Genomic DNA, 19,889 nt, shown 5'->3' on the forward strand with positions numbered 1-19,889 from the left:
CCGATCGCGGAAATCGGGGTAGATGTAATACTTAGGTAACTCCCGATAACTGATATTGATGGCTACTTTTACTACTCGCGTCTACTACAAGTCTGACTACTACTGTGCAACGGGCACAATTAAGACTAGTCCCGTTGGACTTACGCGATCGAACAGAACTGGGACTGACGATTTAAAAGTCTCTTTTATATTAAGATTAATAAGAACTATAACACGTAATAGATTGTGTCGGAGGAAAACCAAAAATCCCAGAATATCCACCACAGTTCTTGCGCTAACAATAGCGTTCGCTTCGATTCTGAACCCTTTGCACTCGGAGCCATTTGAACTCCTAACATATCTTCCGACCTAGAATATTTCCATTCCAGTATTCAAATCTTTAGCAGTAATTTATGAAATACGTAAAAATTGTATAATTGGAAGAATTTTAAGAAAATGGAATCAAATCAGATTTTATTTTCTGTGGTGGTAGCCTTTTCAGATCAGAAATCGATTGAAATCGTATTAAATTCCGTCGAACCTTATACTCTGGCATTTTTTGGTCCGCGGTCGAAGAATATCCGTCGAGATGTCGCGAAGAACAAGCGGCCAGCTCTCGCGGACAATTAATCGGTAATGGCGTATCAGGGGAGAAAGATGATCGTAGGGTGTCAGGGTACTGATAATACACGGCGAGCAACGGAATTAGAGAACACCGGATGGCGCATGGCGTGCCGAAACGTTTCGCGGTCTCGTATTCGCGCGGAGCACAATTCCTGCTGGCCGATGCCGATGGAAAGTTGGCCTGCGTGTTGCTCGTACCATAGGAATTTAAACGGGGATATAGGTATAAGAACACGGAGACGGGGAGTCGTTCACGGTAGTGTGAGGCATAAACGCGCCGGCACCACACCCAGCGTGACCACCATTGCGAACACGGGACCACGGGACACGGCCATGCGCGTCGCAGTGATCGTGAGTACCCAAAAGTGTTCTCATTCTTTTCTTTACATTTTTTCGTCGTGTCAACCCCCATTTGAACCCTCGGACGGCGGGCGTTTTTTTATGGATGCGCCGATACACAGTGACCGGGTCCGTTTCGACCCCCACACGTCCTTGCAACCTTCTTATCGAATTCCACCCTTATTTCAACATCCAAAATGTTGTCATTATTATGCTGCTGATCTTCATGCAAAATAATCAAGTTTCCCAGTCAGTTGTGAGAAACAGAAGCTGAATGAAAATGTATCTCTTCGTTCAAGAATTTTAGTCAATTCAAAATTATATCAAATCGCTAGTCAGATAATTATAGAGAACATCCTGGAAACATCCCATTCACTCATACTTCCTCTACACTTGAAATTAACAAATTGTCTTTCACTTATAGCGTCTCATTTCAACGCTAGCAGATTTAGAGGAACCGTCGACGTGCGGGTTCTAATACTTTTATTATAAAGATGTACCATGAGCAATCGCTTATAATCATAACAAAGTCGAGTAGCTAGATTCGAAAACACACATCGATGTATTATTTTCAATAAATCTCCTATTTCTCGCATGAAAACCCACAGTTTAGCTATTATAATATTAGAAGAAAGCAGACAGGGGATGTTTATGCGACTTTCCATTTTCACCGTTGCCTCGATTAAAATTGAAAGCGAGGAAAAATTTCTTTGATCGATTGGACGGTTCTCTCGGGTAAAAATAAAACATAATTGGTTCCTGTAAGTTTATCATCTATTTCCTTAACCTTAACAATGAGCGATCCAAGTGGCGTCGTAAAACTCAAAAAAGTAAAAGATCGAACTTCTTCATTCAGGTTTCTTATTTTGTTTGACTTACCTTTTTATCATGTTCCCACAATTTGGTCCGGAACGAACTGCAAATGTCTGATATTAAATCGATTGCAAAGCGGGTTACCTTTCAAAAAGAGTGAACAAACCATACGGTGCTCAATGGACCGTACTGAGATTACTGAACCACGAGAACGAGGTGGTAAGAGCACGATCAACGTTCTGTGATGAAAGATGTAGTCTAATTATGGAAATTCGAAAATCATCGTTAAGCACACAGACTTCCGTTCCAGCCTGTTTCCGTTGCCACAAATCTCGAAGCATCGACCGCAAAATATAAACTAATATTCCTCTCGAATGTGTGCAAAATGTAAAAGAAAGTTGAAATAGTGCTGCGCGCTTGTAACGCACGAGCGAATAGATTTCCGTTTCACTTCGGTTTTTGTTAAATAGTTCGCAAACATATGTATACACACGTATATTCGATCGTGACAGAAATTTGTTCGGTTGCAAATAATGTTCTAATTTTAGCGATTTCGTTATTGCGAATTCAGATGACGGTGATTAAATAACACTTGCTTGTAGTCAACGATTTTGTAATTGATCGATTGTAATTCTCTAATTTATCAATAAATAGACTGTAGATCTTTATACAAAAGAGAAATTGTTTTCAAGAGACAGAAGAACAGACAAACAGACATTTCATTCCTCCCTTAATCATTTTATTGAGCTGATTGTCGTGCATTCTTTTTCTATGAATGGAAAACTAAACGTACCGACGATAGGATTTATTGTAAATGAAAATTCAAATATAATTCATTGACAGAACGTGTTGATTCCAGCGGAGGTTTTTTTTAATGTAACCATTCAAGATCAGACATTACATATGCAATAAATGTGTAATGTGAATGAACGTCACTGCGTGACGCAACAGTCGTATAATTATGTAATGCGCTTCCCCTGAAAAATATGTATCAGGGTGTGAAGGTAGAAGGGCGCAGCTGAGAAATGATCCACTGTGAGAGCTGAAGCGGACAGACGAGTTGTTAGACAATATGTGAAATGTGTATCAACTTACATATAGAGTTTCCATTATACTTGACATTCCTTTCGATCAGCCCTCTCCAATGTCCGCGTGGACGTGGACACGTTTCAGCCAGCGGACTTTCTGTCCGAACCTGTTACTTTGTAATCGGATTATGTAAAACCCATGGACAGACAACATACTTCCCTTATCAAGTTCGAGATCTTTTTATGCGTTACATTTTGCTGAGCGCGAGGGGAATATCACGGCGCAGCTTGGCTGACGCGTGCAATCGCATTCTACTTACAAAGCGATCGGTGAAGTTAAACTATTCGAACCACTCGATCAAGAAAAATTGTTCGTCTTCGCGATATTCTTTCGTTGCACCATACGTTACATTGTGTTGGGCGAATGTAGCTTAAAATGGATTTCGTGAATGCAACAGCGCCGATTCATTACAATTACCAATTGTGGAATTGCCTCACGTACTAAACAGAAAGCTGTAGAGTTGATCATATCGTAGTATTATTTCTTCGAATTACCTCTACTATTTATTTTGTGAAATTAATCAACACGATCAAAAAATTGTTTGGAAAAAATTAACGCATGTATTTTCTGTGGCAGTGAATGTACTAAAAATTGCTTTGTTCAAGACTGTTTGATACTAGAATTTATTATGATATAGACAACGATTATCAAAACAATTATGAAGTTTATTCGTATAAAAATGAATAGTAGAATAGGTATAGCTGTGAGCGGCTCAAATAATATCTCTATCGAGAACGGAAAAATGTATCCAGGATTGAAAAGATCGTCGGGGGTTCGTGCCCGGGAATATCGCAAAAATCTCACGTTACAGGGACGTGACGATGATCGCGAAGCTGGCCCTGAATAGAGATGAAAATCGTCCGCGAAAGAAAGTGAAAGTGCGGGAGGAGGAGGAGGAGGAGGAGGAAGAGGGGGAGTGAATGAACAGGCTGGGAGTCGGTGAAAAGAGAATGAGAAAGAAATATGAGTGGTGGGGAGAAATTGTAGCAAGATCTTGGACGCGTTTCTTAACGATCCTCGTGCACGAAGGACGAAAATTAGTAGCCGCCGTGGACAGTAGGCCGAGCCCCGAGTGAAAGTGCTCCGCAAGAAAGTCGAATAGACTTTTCGTCGCATTCCCTATAAATATATACGCGTGCTTCGACTCGGAACGAAGTGCAAGCCCCGTAGGAAAACAAATCCACGTCCACTCGGATCGCCGCGCCGCCGCTGCCTGTCTATTTCTCTCTGTCTCTCTTTGTCTTTCTATCTCCCTCTAACGCCCCCCCTCTCTCTTTCTCGCTCCCTCTTTCTGTCTCTCTTTTTCCCCCCTCGCATCAACGAGACCGGTGCATTCCTGCGGACTGCAGGAACTGTAGAGGATATGGCGAACGCCAATACCGGCTTGACTTCACTAGAGATTGCTACAATACAAGCTGTTTCAAATCCCAAGCAAAACGCAAGAATTCACGAGGCTACTTGATCCATCCCCTAAAATTCCTGTTTAACCTATTTAAAGTATAAAAACCCACGAAATTACAAAAGTTACGGAAGTAGAGGATATTAATACACGAACTCAATTAGAAACAGTATGGAATTGATACCGTAAACATAGCTACCCTTGTCCCGTCAAAATGGCGTACCGCATCGCTCGGTACTACAAAAACAAATGAAGAGAATTAAATGAATAATTTCCAGGTACACGCGCGTCAATAATCCTGAACTAGTCCTCGTAATTCACCCTCCTCTTATGACACCTGATCACTTCCGGTTTCCACATAATCCCGATTGCATCACATTCTGTCGGATGGTAACATTAACTCTGGATCTTACGGTAATAACGAAACGCGAGATGAAATTATTCAAGAAAAATTTCAACGTCGAAACGAAATGTGTTACTCAGTTTCGCAAACTCCGACTCCCGCAGGACCGAAGAAGAACAAACTAACTCGAGCGTAACGGCGCTCTAGTAACCGTATAAACGACACTCGTCCGAAGAAAAATTTTTGACCAGGAAACGAGATTAGTCTAGGTTGCGGGGCAACATTTTTCGACCAGTTTTCCACGTTCCGAGTTAAATGTCCTTCGAGGCTTTATCTTTCCTGAACGGCGCAGAAATCCGCGGACTTTCTAGCACCCTCTTTCACGCCCTGTTGCGTTTGCTGACGCTGACGCGACGCGTCGATAAACCGTGCCTCGCCATTCATTTCAATTTCCCTCGGATAATTCGTTAGAACCCCGGCGCGACAACTTGTTACGTTAATGGCAACAACACGACCGGTATTTCATATTCTTATGCAACGCGAGATTGTGCGCCGCTCTGAAAAGTATTTATTCTTGATTAGGTTCGCGTAAAAACCTTTTGCCGTTTATGTTCCAGTAACTTTTCGTGCTGGCCAGAGTTGGGCGAAAAGTAATCCGATTATTGATTAATAATTAAAGAAAAGAAAATGTTTATTTGACCAATGTACATTGTATCCCTCGAAAGGGATGAAAACTCGTCGGCCACCGAATCCAACGCAGTTGAACGCTGTCCTAAGCCCGATTGTTCTTATTTCGCGCATAGGTTTCGATATCGTTGCAACAGGTTTTCCTCGAACGAGACCGGTGTCTCCTATATGTATTAAAAGCGTTTTACCGGTTCGGGATTCTGGTTTACGCGCGTTTCTGCGCGCACGTACACGCATAATTAGAACCGCGTGCTCTCCACCGACACGTCCCGCGTTACGTGTGCACGCGTAAAATTCGTCGAATGCTGGAGAAAAGAGAAAGTGATTCGATTCCGATACCCAGACGGCGTCGTGCAACGTCTGCGTACCTGCTATTGGTTCACCGGCCACGTAACACCTCGAACAATTGACATTTAAACAGAACGCGAGATAAAGAGAAGGAACCGACGCGGAATGACGGGTGAAAATTGCGTTGAAGGACGCTCGCGTATCAATTCCGAAATTTCAGATGCATAGAAACGACAGAATCTCTATTTCCGAGGGATTCGAGTTAGGGCAAAGCTGATCGAGAAATAACATGTTTGATTGCAGTTGTTAGTGAGCTTCACTACGTTTGTATCGGCGCAATACCATCCAGATGTAGACGGTGGTTTGGCGCCGAAAGGGTTGCCACCGCCGCTAAGATCGGCACGGTTTCAAAGACCGCCATCCGCTAGACCACCGGTGCCAACGCAAGCTGCGCTTGCCAATCAACGGATACGACGACCAACGATTACGTTCAGGTACTGCTCCCGACCGATTTACGATTCTTTAATTATATCGTGTACACGTTGTTCGGAGTTTTAACCCTTAGCACTCGAGCGGCGACTCTCAGGCATCGCTTAATCAATTATTTTACATCGAATAAATTACTAAACATTTGAGTATTGAAATAAAAAAGAAATCATATAGAATGGAACTATTCTAGGTCAGACGAAATGTTTAGTTGTCATGTTGAAATAGTTCCGAGTGCGAAGGGTTAACGAAAAAAAAGAGAAACGTCCTAAAATTTCACCGACTTCGTGGTTGCAAGCAGCAGACCCAAAGGTTCCGAAGATGGTCCGATAACTGGTCCAGGATTTGTCACACCACCGAAAATACTGCGGCTCGGTCCATCGGGACTAGGGCCATCGCTGCCATCAGTGGTTAAGCCAGTGAGCGAGGAACCGGAAGACGACACGCGAAATCGCGATTCTCCACGAGACCACGACCAAGACGACGATGCTGAGCTGAGCGAGGAGCAATCGGACAGCCAGGAGACCAGCGAAGAGAATCTACCGCGCGCCATACCGAATCTAGGACCTGTGGGCTCAATATCGAGAAGTTCTAACTTGGGACCGGCACCACAGCCACTACCAATACAGTATCGTCCGCTACAACAAATACCCGTACCATCTATCAGAGGATCTCCGGCACCAACCACGCAACCACCCCCGCCTGTTCAATATCGTCCCGCGCCAAAACCCAGCAAACCCAGGAAACCCATAGAGGAACCTTTCAAACAACCTGTCAAGGCACCTCCGAAACCTGTAAAACCCTCTCAGGTGTACGACGGCCGTGGAAAGAAACCTGTCGCGCAGGTGAGTTGAACAGGAGACGAACAAAATTGCTGTTCTTTCGTTGATAATTTCAATAAGATCACGATACACATTGATCCTTTTAAATATCTCACCTACTTACTTAGTCCAGTCAACGAAAAGTTGTAGAGGGAAATGGAAGGTTCGCAATTTTTAACTTTGGGACTTTGTTTGGACTAGTTAGGAGGTAAACATACTAAGAGTCCCCACTGCTAGGAGATGAGCGGGCTGCAAGGGGGCACGTAGAAGGTCCCCTTTTTCAGTTTTCCGTTTATGTCTCGAAAACTATGCGTCCTAGCGATAAGACCATTCCATACAATATTAAAGCTGACAAAATGTGCCACAGGATTGATTCGATTCAGTTTTTCGCTATTTCGCATAGTTTCCGAGATATCCGCACTCAAAGTTCACTAATTTTGCTGAAGAGTTAGCTAGTCAAATAAGGCAAAAAACGCGCGAGGCAAAAATTTCTTTTTCACAATTAGTGAACTTTGAGCACGGATATCTTGGAAACTATGCGAGATAGCGAAAAATTGAATGGAGTCAATCTTATGGCACATTTTGCCAGCTTTAATTTTGTATAGGGTGGTCTTATCGCTAGGACACATAGTTTCCGAGATATAAGCGGAAAACCGAAACGGGGACCTTCTACATGCCCCCCTGCAACCCGCTCACCTCCTAGGAGTAGGGACTTTTAGTATGTTTACCTCCTAACTAGTCCAAACAAAATCCCAAAGTTAAAAATTATGTTCCTTCCATTTCCCTCTACACCCCCCCTATGAGCATTCATTGACTGGACTAACTGTGATTTTTGTCATAAACGCATAATTAATATGTATCCACAGTTTACTAGTCTACTTCGTTTCAATCTCCGTTCGCTCCAAGTTTATAGCGAGGCAATTCGGTTAACTGTGAGAATTATCTATAAGACTATTCTCTCTCTACTTATAATTATTAGACTGCGGATCTTTATGCATTTGCCTCTACTAATATCTCCTCTATTCAAATTATTAAGGGGAGAAATAACATTCAATTTAGTTTCTATTTCTTGCAATCGATGCAGACAACTTTTATTTTGCATAAAGATCCGCAGTCTAATAATTATTTATTATTGTTCAGACGAGGAACGTCTGAACGCTATTGACCCTTTTATCGAAAGCGATCGGATAAAGTGAAAACTGCGATACGCAACGAGCGCTACGCCAGCAATTGAGAGCCAATTACAAATATTAGATTATATCACAGTCCCACAGCAGGAAGTCATTACTAATATTGTGTACACCATTAGTTGCTTAAAAGTGGAACATGTCACGTGTAACAATTACGTAATGTAGAGGGAGAGTGAGTGAGAGAGAGAGTCAATTTGCCAAGCCATATACATAGAACCGTCGGTAAATCGGCGGAGATGTGGCAGACGGTGAACTGGTCAATTTAAATGAATCGCATCGATCATGTTCGTTTCAAGGGAAATCTAATCTTGTTCTTTCACAACAGATCATCAGGCGCTATCGCAATGACAATCCGGATGGCTCGATCACCTGGGGTTTCGAAAACGATGATGGATCGTATAAAGAGGAACAGATCGGCGTCGATTGCATTACAAGAGGCAAATATGGATACATCGATCCAGACGGTATCCGTCGCGAGTACACGTACGAAACTGGGATCAGATGCGACGAGGAGCAACGCGAAGAAGATGAGAACGGGTTTGTAGACTACCAAGAGAACAAGCTAGTGCTTCCCGATGGTAAAACCATAGATCTCTCGAATATGGGTAAAAAACAAGCGCGCAGACCTCGTTTTAGTAATAAAAATTAGTAAGAACCCTTAACTTATACCTTCGTGTTAAGTAAAAAACGGTAGTATAGATATTCGAGGTCTGTTGTTGCCAAGATCTAAAGATTTTAATGTTATTTTCGTTTTTCATATGTTGAAATATATTAATATTATAATAATTTAAAGAGAAAATTACAAGTGTTTTGTTTTTTATAAAAGATAAAGAGCTTACGAGCCCCACATTATCTTCTTTAACAACGACGTCCGAAGAGAACATCAGGTAAAACAACTTAATATCATAAGTTTCGTTGTGACGATCGTCGTTGTGTTCGCATTGTTCAAAATCCATATTTATATTATTTAGCATGTATTTCTATATCGTGTACATATGATCGTAGGTACCTGTACGAAGTTTGTCGAATAAAAATAACGAGACATAATCAGTAATACGTACATTGCATAATATCATATAGTAACCGATAAATTATAACAAATTATCCTTATCGCCTAGCTGTCAATATACCGCGGATACTCGCAACAACGATAGAATTCGAATAACTTAAAACACGTCCGAAAACTATAGTTTGCTTTGCACGCGCTGCATGTTCCACGATTATTCTTTCGACCGCGACTAATCACGCACAGTCTATAAATAAATTGAAATAATTGTCCGCCCAGTTGCCAATATGATCATTAATGGGACACGATGCGATCGAACCGTTGATCGTACAAAATGAAATACAAAAAAATGAGTAAAAACGTTGCAATCCTACCGTCTTCGAGCATGAACACAATACTGATTCGATACATCCTCATACGTTTCTTACACATGTATATAAATATATATGTATATGTATATATTTATGTATATACTATCGATCCAAAAATATTATTTCAATATTAACAAACGTTCGAAGCTGGTGAAACAATGTACAATTAATTATCGTACGACTCGATTAACATGTCTATAGATTATAGATGAGAAAAAACATGCGTATATACTAGAATATCGGGATAACATCTCCTTATAGTACAAAGATACAAGATTACCGAATATTGTGCTCGTGTACAATCACGTGTGCGCACGTACGCTAACATGTAACCTAATAAAATAGAACGACATCAATGAAACTGACAAATCCATTGTGCCATGTTCTTTGTAATGTGTGTGTAACTTGCAGCCTGTAACGCGCAAGATACATGCTGAGGATCTATCCTGATAGATCCTACACAAAGAAGCAACGATATGTTTCGGACTGGTCCACATTTTTCCCATTCGAAGCGAAATTTAATACGCAGGACTCGTTACTGTAGATGTTTGTTTAGGGGTGAATTGCCCCTGCGCTAACGCACCGCTTCTCACTCCATGGAACTTTAACCAGGCGTCGTAACCATAAGCCACCATCGCGCAAAAGCCAAAGAACTAAAAACAGAAGGTGTTTCAATTATATATACACGAAAATGGTTCATCGAAAATTCATCTAGCGATTCTTTAATACTCACAGCTGCGGCGCCGAAAGCTTCTGCGAATCTAGCATAATCAGCTGCAAGGGATGCGGCGAGCACGTAAAAGGCTGTCCAAATTCCACAAAATATGAATTCCTGCAAAACAAAAATATGAATATTTCCGTTCGTACGTAAAACATGTGCGAAAGTTCTTTTTTCAAAATAAATAAGAAAACCAATTTTTCTACTCACAATCTTCAGCCAAGGAATTTTGGAGAACTTTTCGACGATATGGAACAGATAAAACACGAGCAGTATTCCTGTGAACCAAAAGCCGCCCATGGCTACCGTATTAAACCATCCTCCCCGGCTCGAATTACTCTGGTTCGATACGGTGATACATATGAATCCCAGAAGATTCAAAACCTACAAGAATATGTTAATATTACAAAATGAAATGCATTCTTACGTTTCTATTGTAATTAAAACCTCTAAGTCGGATATTCTGGTTTAGACGGTCGATTTATCAACCGCGATGTGACGATTTTTTTTCATTAAAAAACTTTACATTAATGGGAATTTTACAATGTTTACGGTTGAACAACTTTGCCGTTTTTTCTATCGACCAGAAAAAATGTTTATTGGAACGGCATGCGACACCACAAAAATAAATCGATTTGTTTGAAACCCGAAAAATCAGAATTACCCCTCGAGTTCCACACATAGAGCTTTTAATGAAGTTGAATTCGATGTTCTGTTCCTGTCAGAACGTTCTGTGTATCATACGTGATAATTAAGTGATAACAAATATCAATGTTCGGTCTCGTTAATATCTCTAACTCCATATACGGGGTGGCGCATACATTCACTAGTCAGCACAATTATTTTAATACTAACTTCTTCGCGTAACCCTAAACGGTAATTGGATAGAAACAAAATGTACAGCACTCCATTTAAGAAATCGAAGGTCATCTTGATTTCGCAAAACAATAGCGCAAGTACAGGAAATTTACACACGCTTCTCCCCGTTCATTTTATTCTCATATTTTATAGTTTACAGCAGCGGTTTCCAACCTGGGAAGCGCGGCGCCCAGGGGAGGTAATAAAGTTATTATTATTTAAACCGTGTCTATATTATTATATAATGTGGCCGAAATAATGATAGGTTCACTAGCCGCATCGGCTGGTTTACTGCTTCTACTTTTATTTTCGTTTTCGGAAGTGCACTGTGGCATTTCTTTTTATTTCGCAAGAATGTGTTCTACACATTGTGTAAGCAGTCAGTCGACTATCAACAGTATTAGTAAAGATGTAGCTGTTTCAGAAATTCTTTGAAAATTATCGAGTACGAGATACGAAATAATCTTAGGTTCAAAGAGAAATATTTAAAAATTACTATTGATACAGCAATTTTTTGAACGTTTTTGTGTGACAAGTACACAGATTTATGAAGTTTAAGAATTATAAAAAATATTTTATGTTCGTTTAATATTATTAGAGCACAATGACACGGGGAGATTCTTAAATGATAACGAAAAGGCCCAAATTATTGCTTTCCACAATATGAGTCTCTCTAACATAGCAATTGCAAGAAGATTGAAAAGCTCAGTAAATGTCGTAAACAATTTTTTAAAATTAAAAGAAAAATACGGCAGTAAAAAATCTACAGGTCATCCAAAAAAATTAACACGCAGAGACAAAGGTAAAATTTTTCAAAAATCACGGCAAAATATGCTTAATGCCTCTAAAATAAAAATGAAATTATATTTGCCAGTTGGTATTCGACGTGTACAGCAAGTTGTGAGATCGAGTGGGACACTTAAATATTCTAAAAAAGCGAGAAAACCTCCGCTAACTAAATTCCACAAGGTGGAGAAATTAAAGTTAGCAGAATATCATATGTCATGGACCGAAAAGTGGAAGACGGTGATTTTCTCTGATGGAAAAAGATTTAATTTGGACGGCCCAGATGGGTATTAACATTACTGGCACGATCTGCATGATGAAAAAATGTAAAAATGACAAGAGTACATGGAGGAGGATGTGTGATGGTTTGGGTTGCATTCGGCTGAAACGGTAAGACTCCGATAATGTGGTTCCCTCCAAAAACCAATGCAGAAAAATATCGGGAACTATTGGAAGACGTACTGGATGAATATGGCGACAAGATTGGTGGACCTAATTTAATATTCCAACACGATAATGCAGCAATACATCGTGCAAAAACAATTAAAAACTACTTTGAGAGGGTAAAAATCGAAGTTTTACCCTGGCCATCAAGGAGTCCGGACTTAAATCCGATTGAAAATCTTTGGGGAATATTAGCACGAAAGGTATACGACAGTGTAAAACAGTACAGCACTGTTTCAGATTTAAAAAATGGTATTAAAGAGGTGTGGTCTGAAATTAAATTAGAAACATTATAAAAATTAATTTAATCAATTCCACGCAGAATATTTAAAGTTGTAAAACACAAAGGTGGTTCAACTAAGTACTGAATTATTTTTATCTTTCCCTTTTTTTAATTTTTTATGTGAAAATACATAATGAACCTATGTTTATTTCGCAACTAAAATTCAAGTATTGTAAAAGAAAATTTGTAATTGACATTAATTAACATTGTGTTATTCAATTGAGCTGTGTATTTTGTTAATTTTATTAGATTGAAGAAATAATAATAAGTAAAATCGAAAATACTGCATTAAACACAGCATTATGGCAACAAATTAAAGTGAACCTATCATTATTTCGGCCACTGTATCAATTAAAAGATAGGGAGGCGCGGAAAAAAATTTTTGAAACCGCTCGTTTACGGGAGCAGGGCTGGATAGTAAATGCGTGAACTCCTTTATATGTATACCGGGCGTTCGTTTTGGTAACGATTCACGCGCATCGATTTAGTAACGAGATGCCCATTGTGATAAAACGGTATAATATCGATTGCAACGAACTCACCACTTGAGCAACCTTTAACATGCCGGGCAATGTTCTCATATAAGATGGGTCAAATCGGATAGTAGGTTGCGTAGTGGTGACCGATGTTGTCACTGTCGTTGTCGTAGTGTGTTGCCCTGGAAATCCTTGGTCCATCATGTCTGGTCACTCTAAAGCCGTCGCGCTGTTTTTTCACGTTCGATAATCCTGGCAGACGTTATGTAAACTCGCTGTATTTCACGGAAAAAAGAAGAGACATTTTTCCCCGTACAGTACCAAACATTGTTTAAACAGACTGTATACATATATGTTTATTTTACGTGGCAGTAAATCTATGTACACTAAATGTATAAAGAACCACTTAAAAATGTACCACGAAAGATACATAAATACACAGTCTTTCTTAAAGACCTTTTTGACCGCGTTATACGGTAGTTTACTGTACAAAACATTTCACGCAAAAACAAATTAACATTTCGCTTTTCTAACGACACGGATCGTTTGCTATTCTTTTCCATTGCATGACCTATCGCGCACGTATTGACTTTCGCTTGGTAGTATCCAGAATTCGGTTAATCGTTGCATCGCATTAAATTTCAAAATACAAAAGATGGAAATTAAAATGCAGACTCATTCACGAGAAGACTTATTCAAACAGAAATTATTCGAGAACTGTGCAGGGTGACTCTGGGAACTAGGACAAGTTATTGCTGTTTTTTAAGTGAAAATAGAAAAAAAAATGATAGAGGAAAAATCGTGTGTTATAAGATGTCCTAACTTCCTATGACCTTATTTTTTACGTGGATGCACCGATGCATCCGCCAGGTGCAGTTGCACTTTACTCTTTAATGCAACCCAATTTTTTTCTTAAACCAATCGATTCCTTTTATTATCCCACGTATAAAATTGCTGACCCAAGGTCATCGTAAAGACAATAGTTTACGAGATATTTCACAATTCTGTGTCACAGTAAGTAGATTTGTGTTCTCGTAAATAGTAAAGTACGTTTCTGACACAGAATTGTGAAACATCTCGTAATGTTGACCTTTCGATGACCTTGGGTTAGTACTTTTATACGTAGGATAATAAAAGGGATCGATTGGTGTGACAAAAAAATGTTATTGCATTGAAGCTCAAAGTGCAATTGCACCTGGCCGGTGCATCCACATAAAAAATAAGGTCATAGAAAGATAGGACGTATTATGACATACGATTTTTTCCTATTTTTACTTAATAAAGAGCAGTAACTTATCCCAGTTCCCAGAATCACCCTGTACTTATACATACATATATTCGAGAATCCGAATCTGCTCGGGAATCGTAAAATTTTCAAGGAGACCATTAATCGCCATTCAAATTATCGAGTTTGATATTCTCGATTGTCGAACTTCTACTCGGTTACCGTGAAATAATTCGATCTATTAATTCGTCCTTCGGCAAACGAATGAGAAACCACGACTTATTGTAACGAGGGAAAGGACGAGAAAAATGACGGATCGAATAGAAATATGTAATCGTGTACGAGCAGGTGTGTCTCGTCATCGGATAAGATTGTAGGATGACCGGGTTTGTGTTTCGATCGGGACTACTCAACGTAATGATGTCAGTCCAAATGGCATACCGTAGAAATTACTTAATATTATGGTGTGAAGTCATCTTGCCTGAAAATAGCGAATGACAGGTTTGTACGAGCCAGAGCAACGCACTGGTAATGATTCCGAGTGTACTTACGAGTGTAACGCTGGGGTACACGCACTTATAGTTGTGGGCGGTGAATTCGATTGTGTGTCACGTTATCGCTATACTAAAGCTCCAGAATCAGAGGCCAGCACTGTAACCGCGTAAAATATGACACACGAGAAAAAGGCGGTGTAGCAGAGCATGTAAAACCGGTCTATCTAAAGAACGTAATATGTATTTACGTGGGTAAATCTTTCCAAATATGTTTTCGCGAAATGTTTCGGATGTAATGTATACATTCGATCGCTCCGCGTTACAACGCGAAAATATAAATAACGTATGCACGCTACGTAAAACAAGAATTATAACATCGAAAGTTCGTACATTAAGTACATTCATGACCTGTAGCTATTGTTGCCTCTATACGTTAGCACGGAGTAGCGGGAAAAAGTGATTTAGCATTCTTCGTGTATAATTGAAATACTGTTACTTCGTTCGTTACTGTTCGCATATCGTCGGTTCTCTATGTCTTGTTCATGGTGTACTTATTATATTATTTCTACGTAGAATATACACATGTAATATGTATTTACCTTTCGTGATAGACTGATCTATGGTCTCGTTTATTTCCAAGTATTGTCTGGTCCTTGCACGCTGACAAGAATTCCCGCGTCCTTGAAACACTTCGGAACGATAAAAACGAGTGCCTTACTTTCGCCGAAACGGAACGTATAAATATATTACAAGAAAAATAACACCGAACTCGTTTGGAAACAAACCACACTATACATGCAACAGTTACCTCTACGCTATTCACAAGTGATTACAAGTGGATCTATGAAATCTGGTAGGTATGAAGTGCTCCATCCTACCCCTCCTTGTTAATCATTCGCAGCTCTCTCTAGCGGAAATGTTCGCAAGTTGTTGCATGGACTTTACAGACATAAGATCCGTACAATCAGTGTTCCGATTGAACCCACCGTTTTTCGCGCATGCGCGGCCAGGACAGTAGCGTATCTATAATGACGCAGCAGAGCGGCCAGGGCCCTGACGCCTTGAGGCAGTTATATTGGCAGAAATGTACCGAAACAATCTGTTCCGGACAAAAAGACTCCAGGACGTGTCCTACGAGATACAAAATATACAGAAATATACATGTTATACATTCATTTTTCAGTATCAAACCATATCAATTTTTTAAAAGTCTGCGGGGTGCTCAAGCTACCCGATTTCATCGAAATGGTTACGTTACTGAGGCTTAAATTGCCGTGTTACCGAGTGTCCGTACAGCGCCACTTCATGTAGCGGCAAAACGCTCAAACTGTTAGCCAAATGTTACCGACCGAGAACCTGTCGGTAACAGCGCCATCTAGCGGTAGGTTCGGAACTAAATTTGGTTAACAGTTTGAGCGTTTTGCCGCCGCATGAAATGGCGCTGTACGGACGGTTAGCAAGAGCAAATAATTCGTGCTGAAATTTGCATTGCGTCTTATGGGACAAGCGGCACGAATCATTTGCTGCTCTAATGAATATCATCTGATATCATGAATATCCAATACTCTTTATTTTTCATCAATAAATGTAAATATCGGAAATATATTGTGTCAGGGAATAAATAATAACCAATTAATTTCTGGCAGAATTTACTGGAAATTGTTACGGTTAAAAATTATTTACGCAGATATGTATGGCCTGGTATGGCAAGCTCCATGAATGGTGTAATCACGGGGTGTAATACACGTGTACATATATGTAGACGCTGTTAGAGGATTAGGATTTGTTAGAGTCTAACAAATAGGCGTAAAAAAATAATAGGTGTATGTATTTGCAAAAAATTGAAGGTGACCTTGAAAAATCATGAAAAAAAATAGTTGACAAAAAATTTGCTAATCAAAAACATTTTCGAACGGGCTGCTAATAACAGAGTGATCTCTACTGGTCACGATTCATGGTTCACCCCATATGCTATATTGTCGAACATCAAAAATATGCAAATAAAATGTACAATTTGGACATCGTAATTCTACTTTATCTTTCAAATATTGCGCCACACTTGAATCTGAGATCAAGTTAGGTTAGTTGTATACAAACTAACCAACGTAGTTTTGTAAGCACATTGTAATACCGGGAGACGATACATTGATACATTATTGACAGCACATCATCTGTGACTTAAATGCCGTGAATAATCGAAATCGTTTAACAATTCGAACAAAGGAAAAGTTCTATGTAATAATGTTCTATGTTCCTGTGTGTCCGGCGTCGACCGACGGTCGGACCGTCAGCGTTGGAGTCGGACCAAGTCGGAGTCGCCTGATCGAGATTCAAACTGGGGAGATTTACCGGTAATGGGCGCTGACAAAGACTCCGCGGCCTCGCGCAACGGTAACGTGTGATCGCTACGCGGCTCTAAATACGGCAAATCCCACAATTCGAATTCCGAACACTGTGTAAGCGTCAATGTTTGTTGATTCGAGTATTGACCAGTGTTGACGAACTACGGATTACTTATTTAGATCAGGCATGGACACTTTTTTGGTCGATTGGAGGCATTCTCAAGGATTACACCCACTTATTCCGGCCGCGCGTTTCGCTCCCCGTGGCGGCCGTAATGCTCCGCGCACATGTCAGTTGATGTCAGTCTAATTAATTATCTGCAGTCCTACACTGTTATTTGTGAAATTAGTTTGACATCTGATTCTGACGTTTAATAAGAAGGAATGGTTTCCACTCGCGGGCCAAAATTTAAATTTTGTGACGGTGAAAAAGTTCTTTGTTATGAACCTGACCCTACGAAAGCAAAAGTACTGTATGACTCGAAGGTATGTTCTAAAAACAAGATGTATTACTCTTGTTTATGTTTATCCATCGTTTAATCAACTTTGTTGTACTTTGTACCTTTTTAATTTATGTTTTCTCTGCAGGTACTTGATGTAATAGTTAATAAGGATCAAAGGGGACGAAAAGCTGTTGAATATTTAATACATTTTCAGGTAGATATCATATAATTAACATATTATTCACTTTTATTGATAAATCATTAAATCGCAATCAAAATCTATCTTAATATTATCTAAAAATAATCTAAATATCCAATCTATCTATAATCTAAAATATTTCTACAAAAGGGGTGGAATTCCTCATGGGATCGTTGTGTAACAGAGGAATACGTACTAAAAGATACAGAAGAAAATCGTCAACTCCAACGAGACTTAGCTCAGAAAGCGCAATTACAATTGTATGTGATATACCCTAATCGGTATAATCTTCTTCCTGTCATACTTATTATTTATTGTATCAATGTAATTGCAAATAGGGGAGCATATTTGTATCGACGAGAGCATAAGAAAAGAAGTCACAAGTTGTCCGATCGATTAAATGAAACTGAAAATCCAGAACCACGAAGAAGAGCCAGGAGCGGTGGTAGTCGAGCAACATCTGCGACAACTGGATCATCTGAAGATGGTAGTTCGGGACAACATGCAGATTATGACACAGAAGTCGGTTAATTAATTAACTAATTAATTAATAGTAATACACGATAAGCTGTTAAAATGTACAAAATTAAGAAAACCATATTTTATTACTGCTACAGGAAGTTATTACCGAAGAGGATACAGAAAGTAGTTCCGACTATGTTGGAGAAACAAGCGACGATGAAGATAGCGGTGGTGGTAGCCAATCTGGGGCCAGTGTGAAACCAGGAATTGATCTTGATATAGGTACCATGTTAAGAAGAATTCTGGATCAGGACCATGATCTGATAACTAATAAGAATAAGGTAACTATTTTTCTAACGATACGTGAAATTTTGCAAATATTATCATATTTTAATATTTTAGTTGGCTGTTCTACCAGCACAACCTACTGTTGTAAATATGTTGGAATCGTGGGTACAGCACTTTACAACGACACAACTGACAAACATTCCAGAAAAGCCACAGAGGAACAAGGCGAATAATACAATAGAGAAAACAGTCAATGAAATAAACATGTGCAGAGAAGTTGCGGATGGATTGCGTATATACTTTGATTCCACATTGCACGATCTTCTGCTCTATAGGCAAGAACGAGAACAGTATTGTAATTTGAAATCGTCTTTCCTGTATAGTGAACATCCGACGCTCGTAAAAGAAGAACCAATTGAGTAAGGTCGAAACTTTTACATACTCCGATTTATTTAATACTCTAGGAAATACAAAATTATTGTAATTTCAAGGACTTCCGAAGTATTAGTTAAAGAAGAATACGAAGATACCGAATATGCTCATTTACCACCGTTTCAAGAACACGATCCAGAAGTTGACAACGCAACGAAGACTATGGCGGGTTCGAAAAGAAGACTTCGGTCGTGCCGAGTTAGCTCTATCGATGAGAATAGGCAATTAAGATCTTACGAAGAAATTAAACCAGACACGGGAACATTATCAAGGTGAACATGTGTTTTAATCGAATAAAACACGTTAAGGAATCACAAGATTTTGCATTTTATTTTTTAGTTACAGAATTGTTAATTTCTTTTTTTTCTTTTTTTGTAGTATTGCAAGTACAAGCTCTCGTTGTTCTAGCCCACGCGGTGTAACACTTAGAATACCAGTTATTACATCTGCGCAAGTCAATGCTTTGCTTCAACAAGCAAACAAGTGGAGATTAATGCCTGAATCATCAAAAACTGAAGGCCCCCCCAATCCTTCTACTTATTACGGCGCTATTCATTTAACTCGCCTGTTTGGTGAGTGACTTCAGAAAAGTAGAAACTTTCAAATAAATGTAATCGACTTAGTGAATTCCTGAATTTGCAGTTAAATTACCAGACCTACTTCAATCGGCGGACATACCCAATAAAAAATTGAAAATTCTCCTGAAATTTTTGGATATGTTTCTCAGGTACTTCACACTGAAATACGCGTAAAATGTTTCTTCTACGTTTTGATAACCAATTACTATGTCATTACCATTGCAGTTATCTGGAAATGCACAAAGAGTGGTACGGAGAACAATTTTACATGCAGACGGAAAATCAATTGGTTCCTCAAGCGAGTAATTGTTAACGTAGTAATAGTAATACTAAGTGTGATGTACAGCAAGAATGTAGGTGAAATCAGTGTAAACGATTAAACACATTTTTCTATTAATTACTAAGTAGTATATTTTATACGCCTTT

General features: G+C 39.4%; 3 protein-coding genes across 8 annotated transcripts; 2 read left to right on the top strand and 1 right to left on the bottom strand.

Moving 5' to 3' along the window:
* The first annotated feature begins 750 nt into the window (after positions 1 to 750).
* Positions 751 to 9,112, top strand: LOC143210370 (uncharacterized). The gene is made up of 4 exons (XM_076427163.1): positions 751 to 954; positions 5,865 to 6,055; positions 6,349 to 6,892; positions 8,384 to 9,112. The coding sequence occupies exons 1-4, from the start codon at positions 766 to 768 to the stop codon at positions 8,705 to 8,707; spliced, it is 1,248 nt and encodes a 415-aa protein (XP_076283278.1). The 5' UTR covers positions 751 to 765; the 3' UTR covers positions 8,708 to 9,112.
* A 204-nt stretch (positions 9,113 to 9,316) lies between these two features.
* On the bottom strand, positions 9,317 to 15,598 carry LOC143210379 (CKLF-like MARVEL transmembrane domain-containing protein 4). Of its 5 annotated transcripts, XM_076427186.1 has the most exons (7): positions 15,319 to 15,597; positions 14,777 to 14,876; positions 14,667 to 14,706; positions 13,067 to 13,275; positions 10,364 to 10,537; positions 10,169 to 10,267; positions 9,317 to 10,088 (listed from the first exon to the last, which is right to left on the bottom strand). In XM_076427186.1, the coding sequence occupies exons 4-7, from the start codon at positions 13,202 to 13,204 to the stop codon at positions 9,954 to 9,956; spliced, it is 546 nt and encodes a 181-aa protein (XP_076283301.1). In that variant the 5' UTR covers positions 13,205 to 13,275; positions 14,667 to 14,706; positions 14,777 to 14,876; positions 15,319 to 15,597; the 3' UTR covers positions 9,317 to 9,953. The 5 variants fall into 5 exon arrangements, with proteins under 5 accessions (XP_076283301.1, XP_076283302.1, XP_076283300.1 ...); XM_076427187.1 differs by lacking the exon at positions 14,667 to 14,706 and having other exon boundaries at positions 13,067 to 13,252; positions 15,319 to 15,598; XM_076427185.1 differs by lacking the exon at positions 14,667 to 14,706.
* An 855-nt stretch (positions 15,599 to 16,453) lies between these two features.
* Msl-3 (male-specific lethal 3) lies at positions 16,454 to 19,860 on the top strand. Of its 2 annotated transcripts, XM_076427160.1 has the most exons (11): positions 16,457 to 17,175; positions 17,242 to 17,547; positions 17,650 to 17,718; positions 17,854 to 17,963; positions 18,042 to 18,225; positions 18,321 to 18,506; positions 18,568 to 18,872; positions 18,945 to 19,157; positions 19,264 to 19,457; positions 19,528 to 19,612; positions 19,689 to 19,860. In XM_076427160.1, exons 2-11 carry the CDS (start codon positions 17,446 to 17,448, stop codon positions 19,774 to 19,776), a joined length of 1,536 nt encoding a protein of 511 aa, XP_076283275.1. In that variant the 5' UTR covers positions 16,457 to 17,175; positions 17,242 to 17,445; the 3' UTR covers positions 19,777 to 19,860. The 2 variants fall into 2 exon arrangements, with proteins under 2 accessions (XP_076283276.1, XP_076283275.1); XM_076427161.1 differs by having other exon boundaries at positions 16,454 to 17,547; positions 19,294 to 19,457.
* The last annotated feature ends 29 nt before the right edge of the window (positions 19,861 to 19,889 follow it).

Source organism: Lasioglossum baleicum, chromosome 7 (genome assembly GCF_051020765.1).
Source record: "Lasioglossum baleicum chromosome 7, iyLasBale1, whole genome shotgun sequence".
In the NCBI taxonomy this organism is placed as follows: domain Eukaryota; kingdom Metazoa; phylum Arthropoda; class Insecta; order Hymenoptera; family Halictidae; genus Lasioglossum; species Lasioglossum baleicum.

What these genes read in the sequence shown, in the direction of transcription:
- LOC143210370 (XM_076427163.1), top strand. Translation starts at nt 766, where the DNA reads ATGCCGATGGAAAGTTGGCCTGCGTGTTGCTCGTACCATAGGAATTTA. An exon ending in CGACCAACGATTACGTTCAG is followed by an intron (nt 6,056 to 6,348) that starts GTACTGCTCCCG and finishes GGTTGCAAGCAG; the next exon opens with CAGACCCAAAGGTTCCGAAG. An exon ending in GAAAGAAACCTGTCGCGCAG is followed by an intron (nt 6,893 to 8,383) that starts GTGAGTTGAACA and finishes CTTTCACAACAG; the next exon opens with ATCATCAGGCGCTATCGCAA.
- LOC143210379 (XM_076427188.1), bottom strand. Translation starts at nt 13,204, where the DNA reads ATGATGGACCAAGGATTTCCAGGGCAACACACTACGACAACGACAGTG. An exon ending in TGTTAAAGGTTGCTCAAGTG is followed by an intron (nt 10,538 to 13,066) that starts GTGAGTTCGTTG and finishes ATATTCTTGTAG; the next exon opens with GTTTTGAATCTTCTGGGATT. An exon ending in AAGCTTTCGGCGCCGCAGCT is followed by an intron (nt 10,089 to 10,168) that starts GTGAGTATTAAA and finishes TTCTGTTTTTAG; the next exon opens with TTCTTTGGCTTTTGCGCGAT.
- Msl-3 (XM_076427160.1), top strand. Translation starts at nt 17,446, where the DNA reads ATGGTTTCCACTCGCGGGCCAAAATTTAAATTTTGTGACGGTGAAAAA. An exon ending in AAGTACTGTATGACTCGAAG is followed by an intron (nt 17,548 to 17,649) that starts GTATGTTCTAAA and finishes TTTTCTCTGCAG; the next exon opens with GTACTTGATGTAATAGTTAA. An exon ending in ATGCAGATTATGACACAGAA is followed by an intron (nt 18,226 to 18,320) that starts GTCGGTTAATTA and finishes TTACTGCTACAG; the next exon opens with GAAGTTATTACCGAAGAGGA.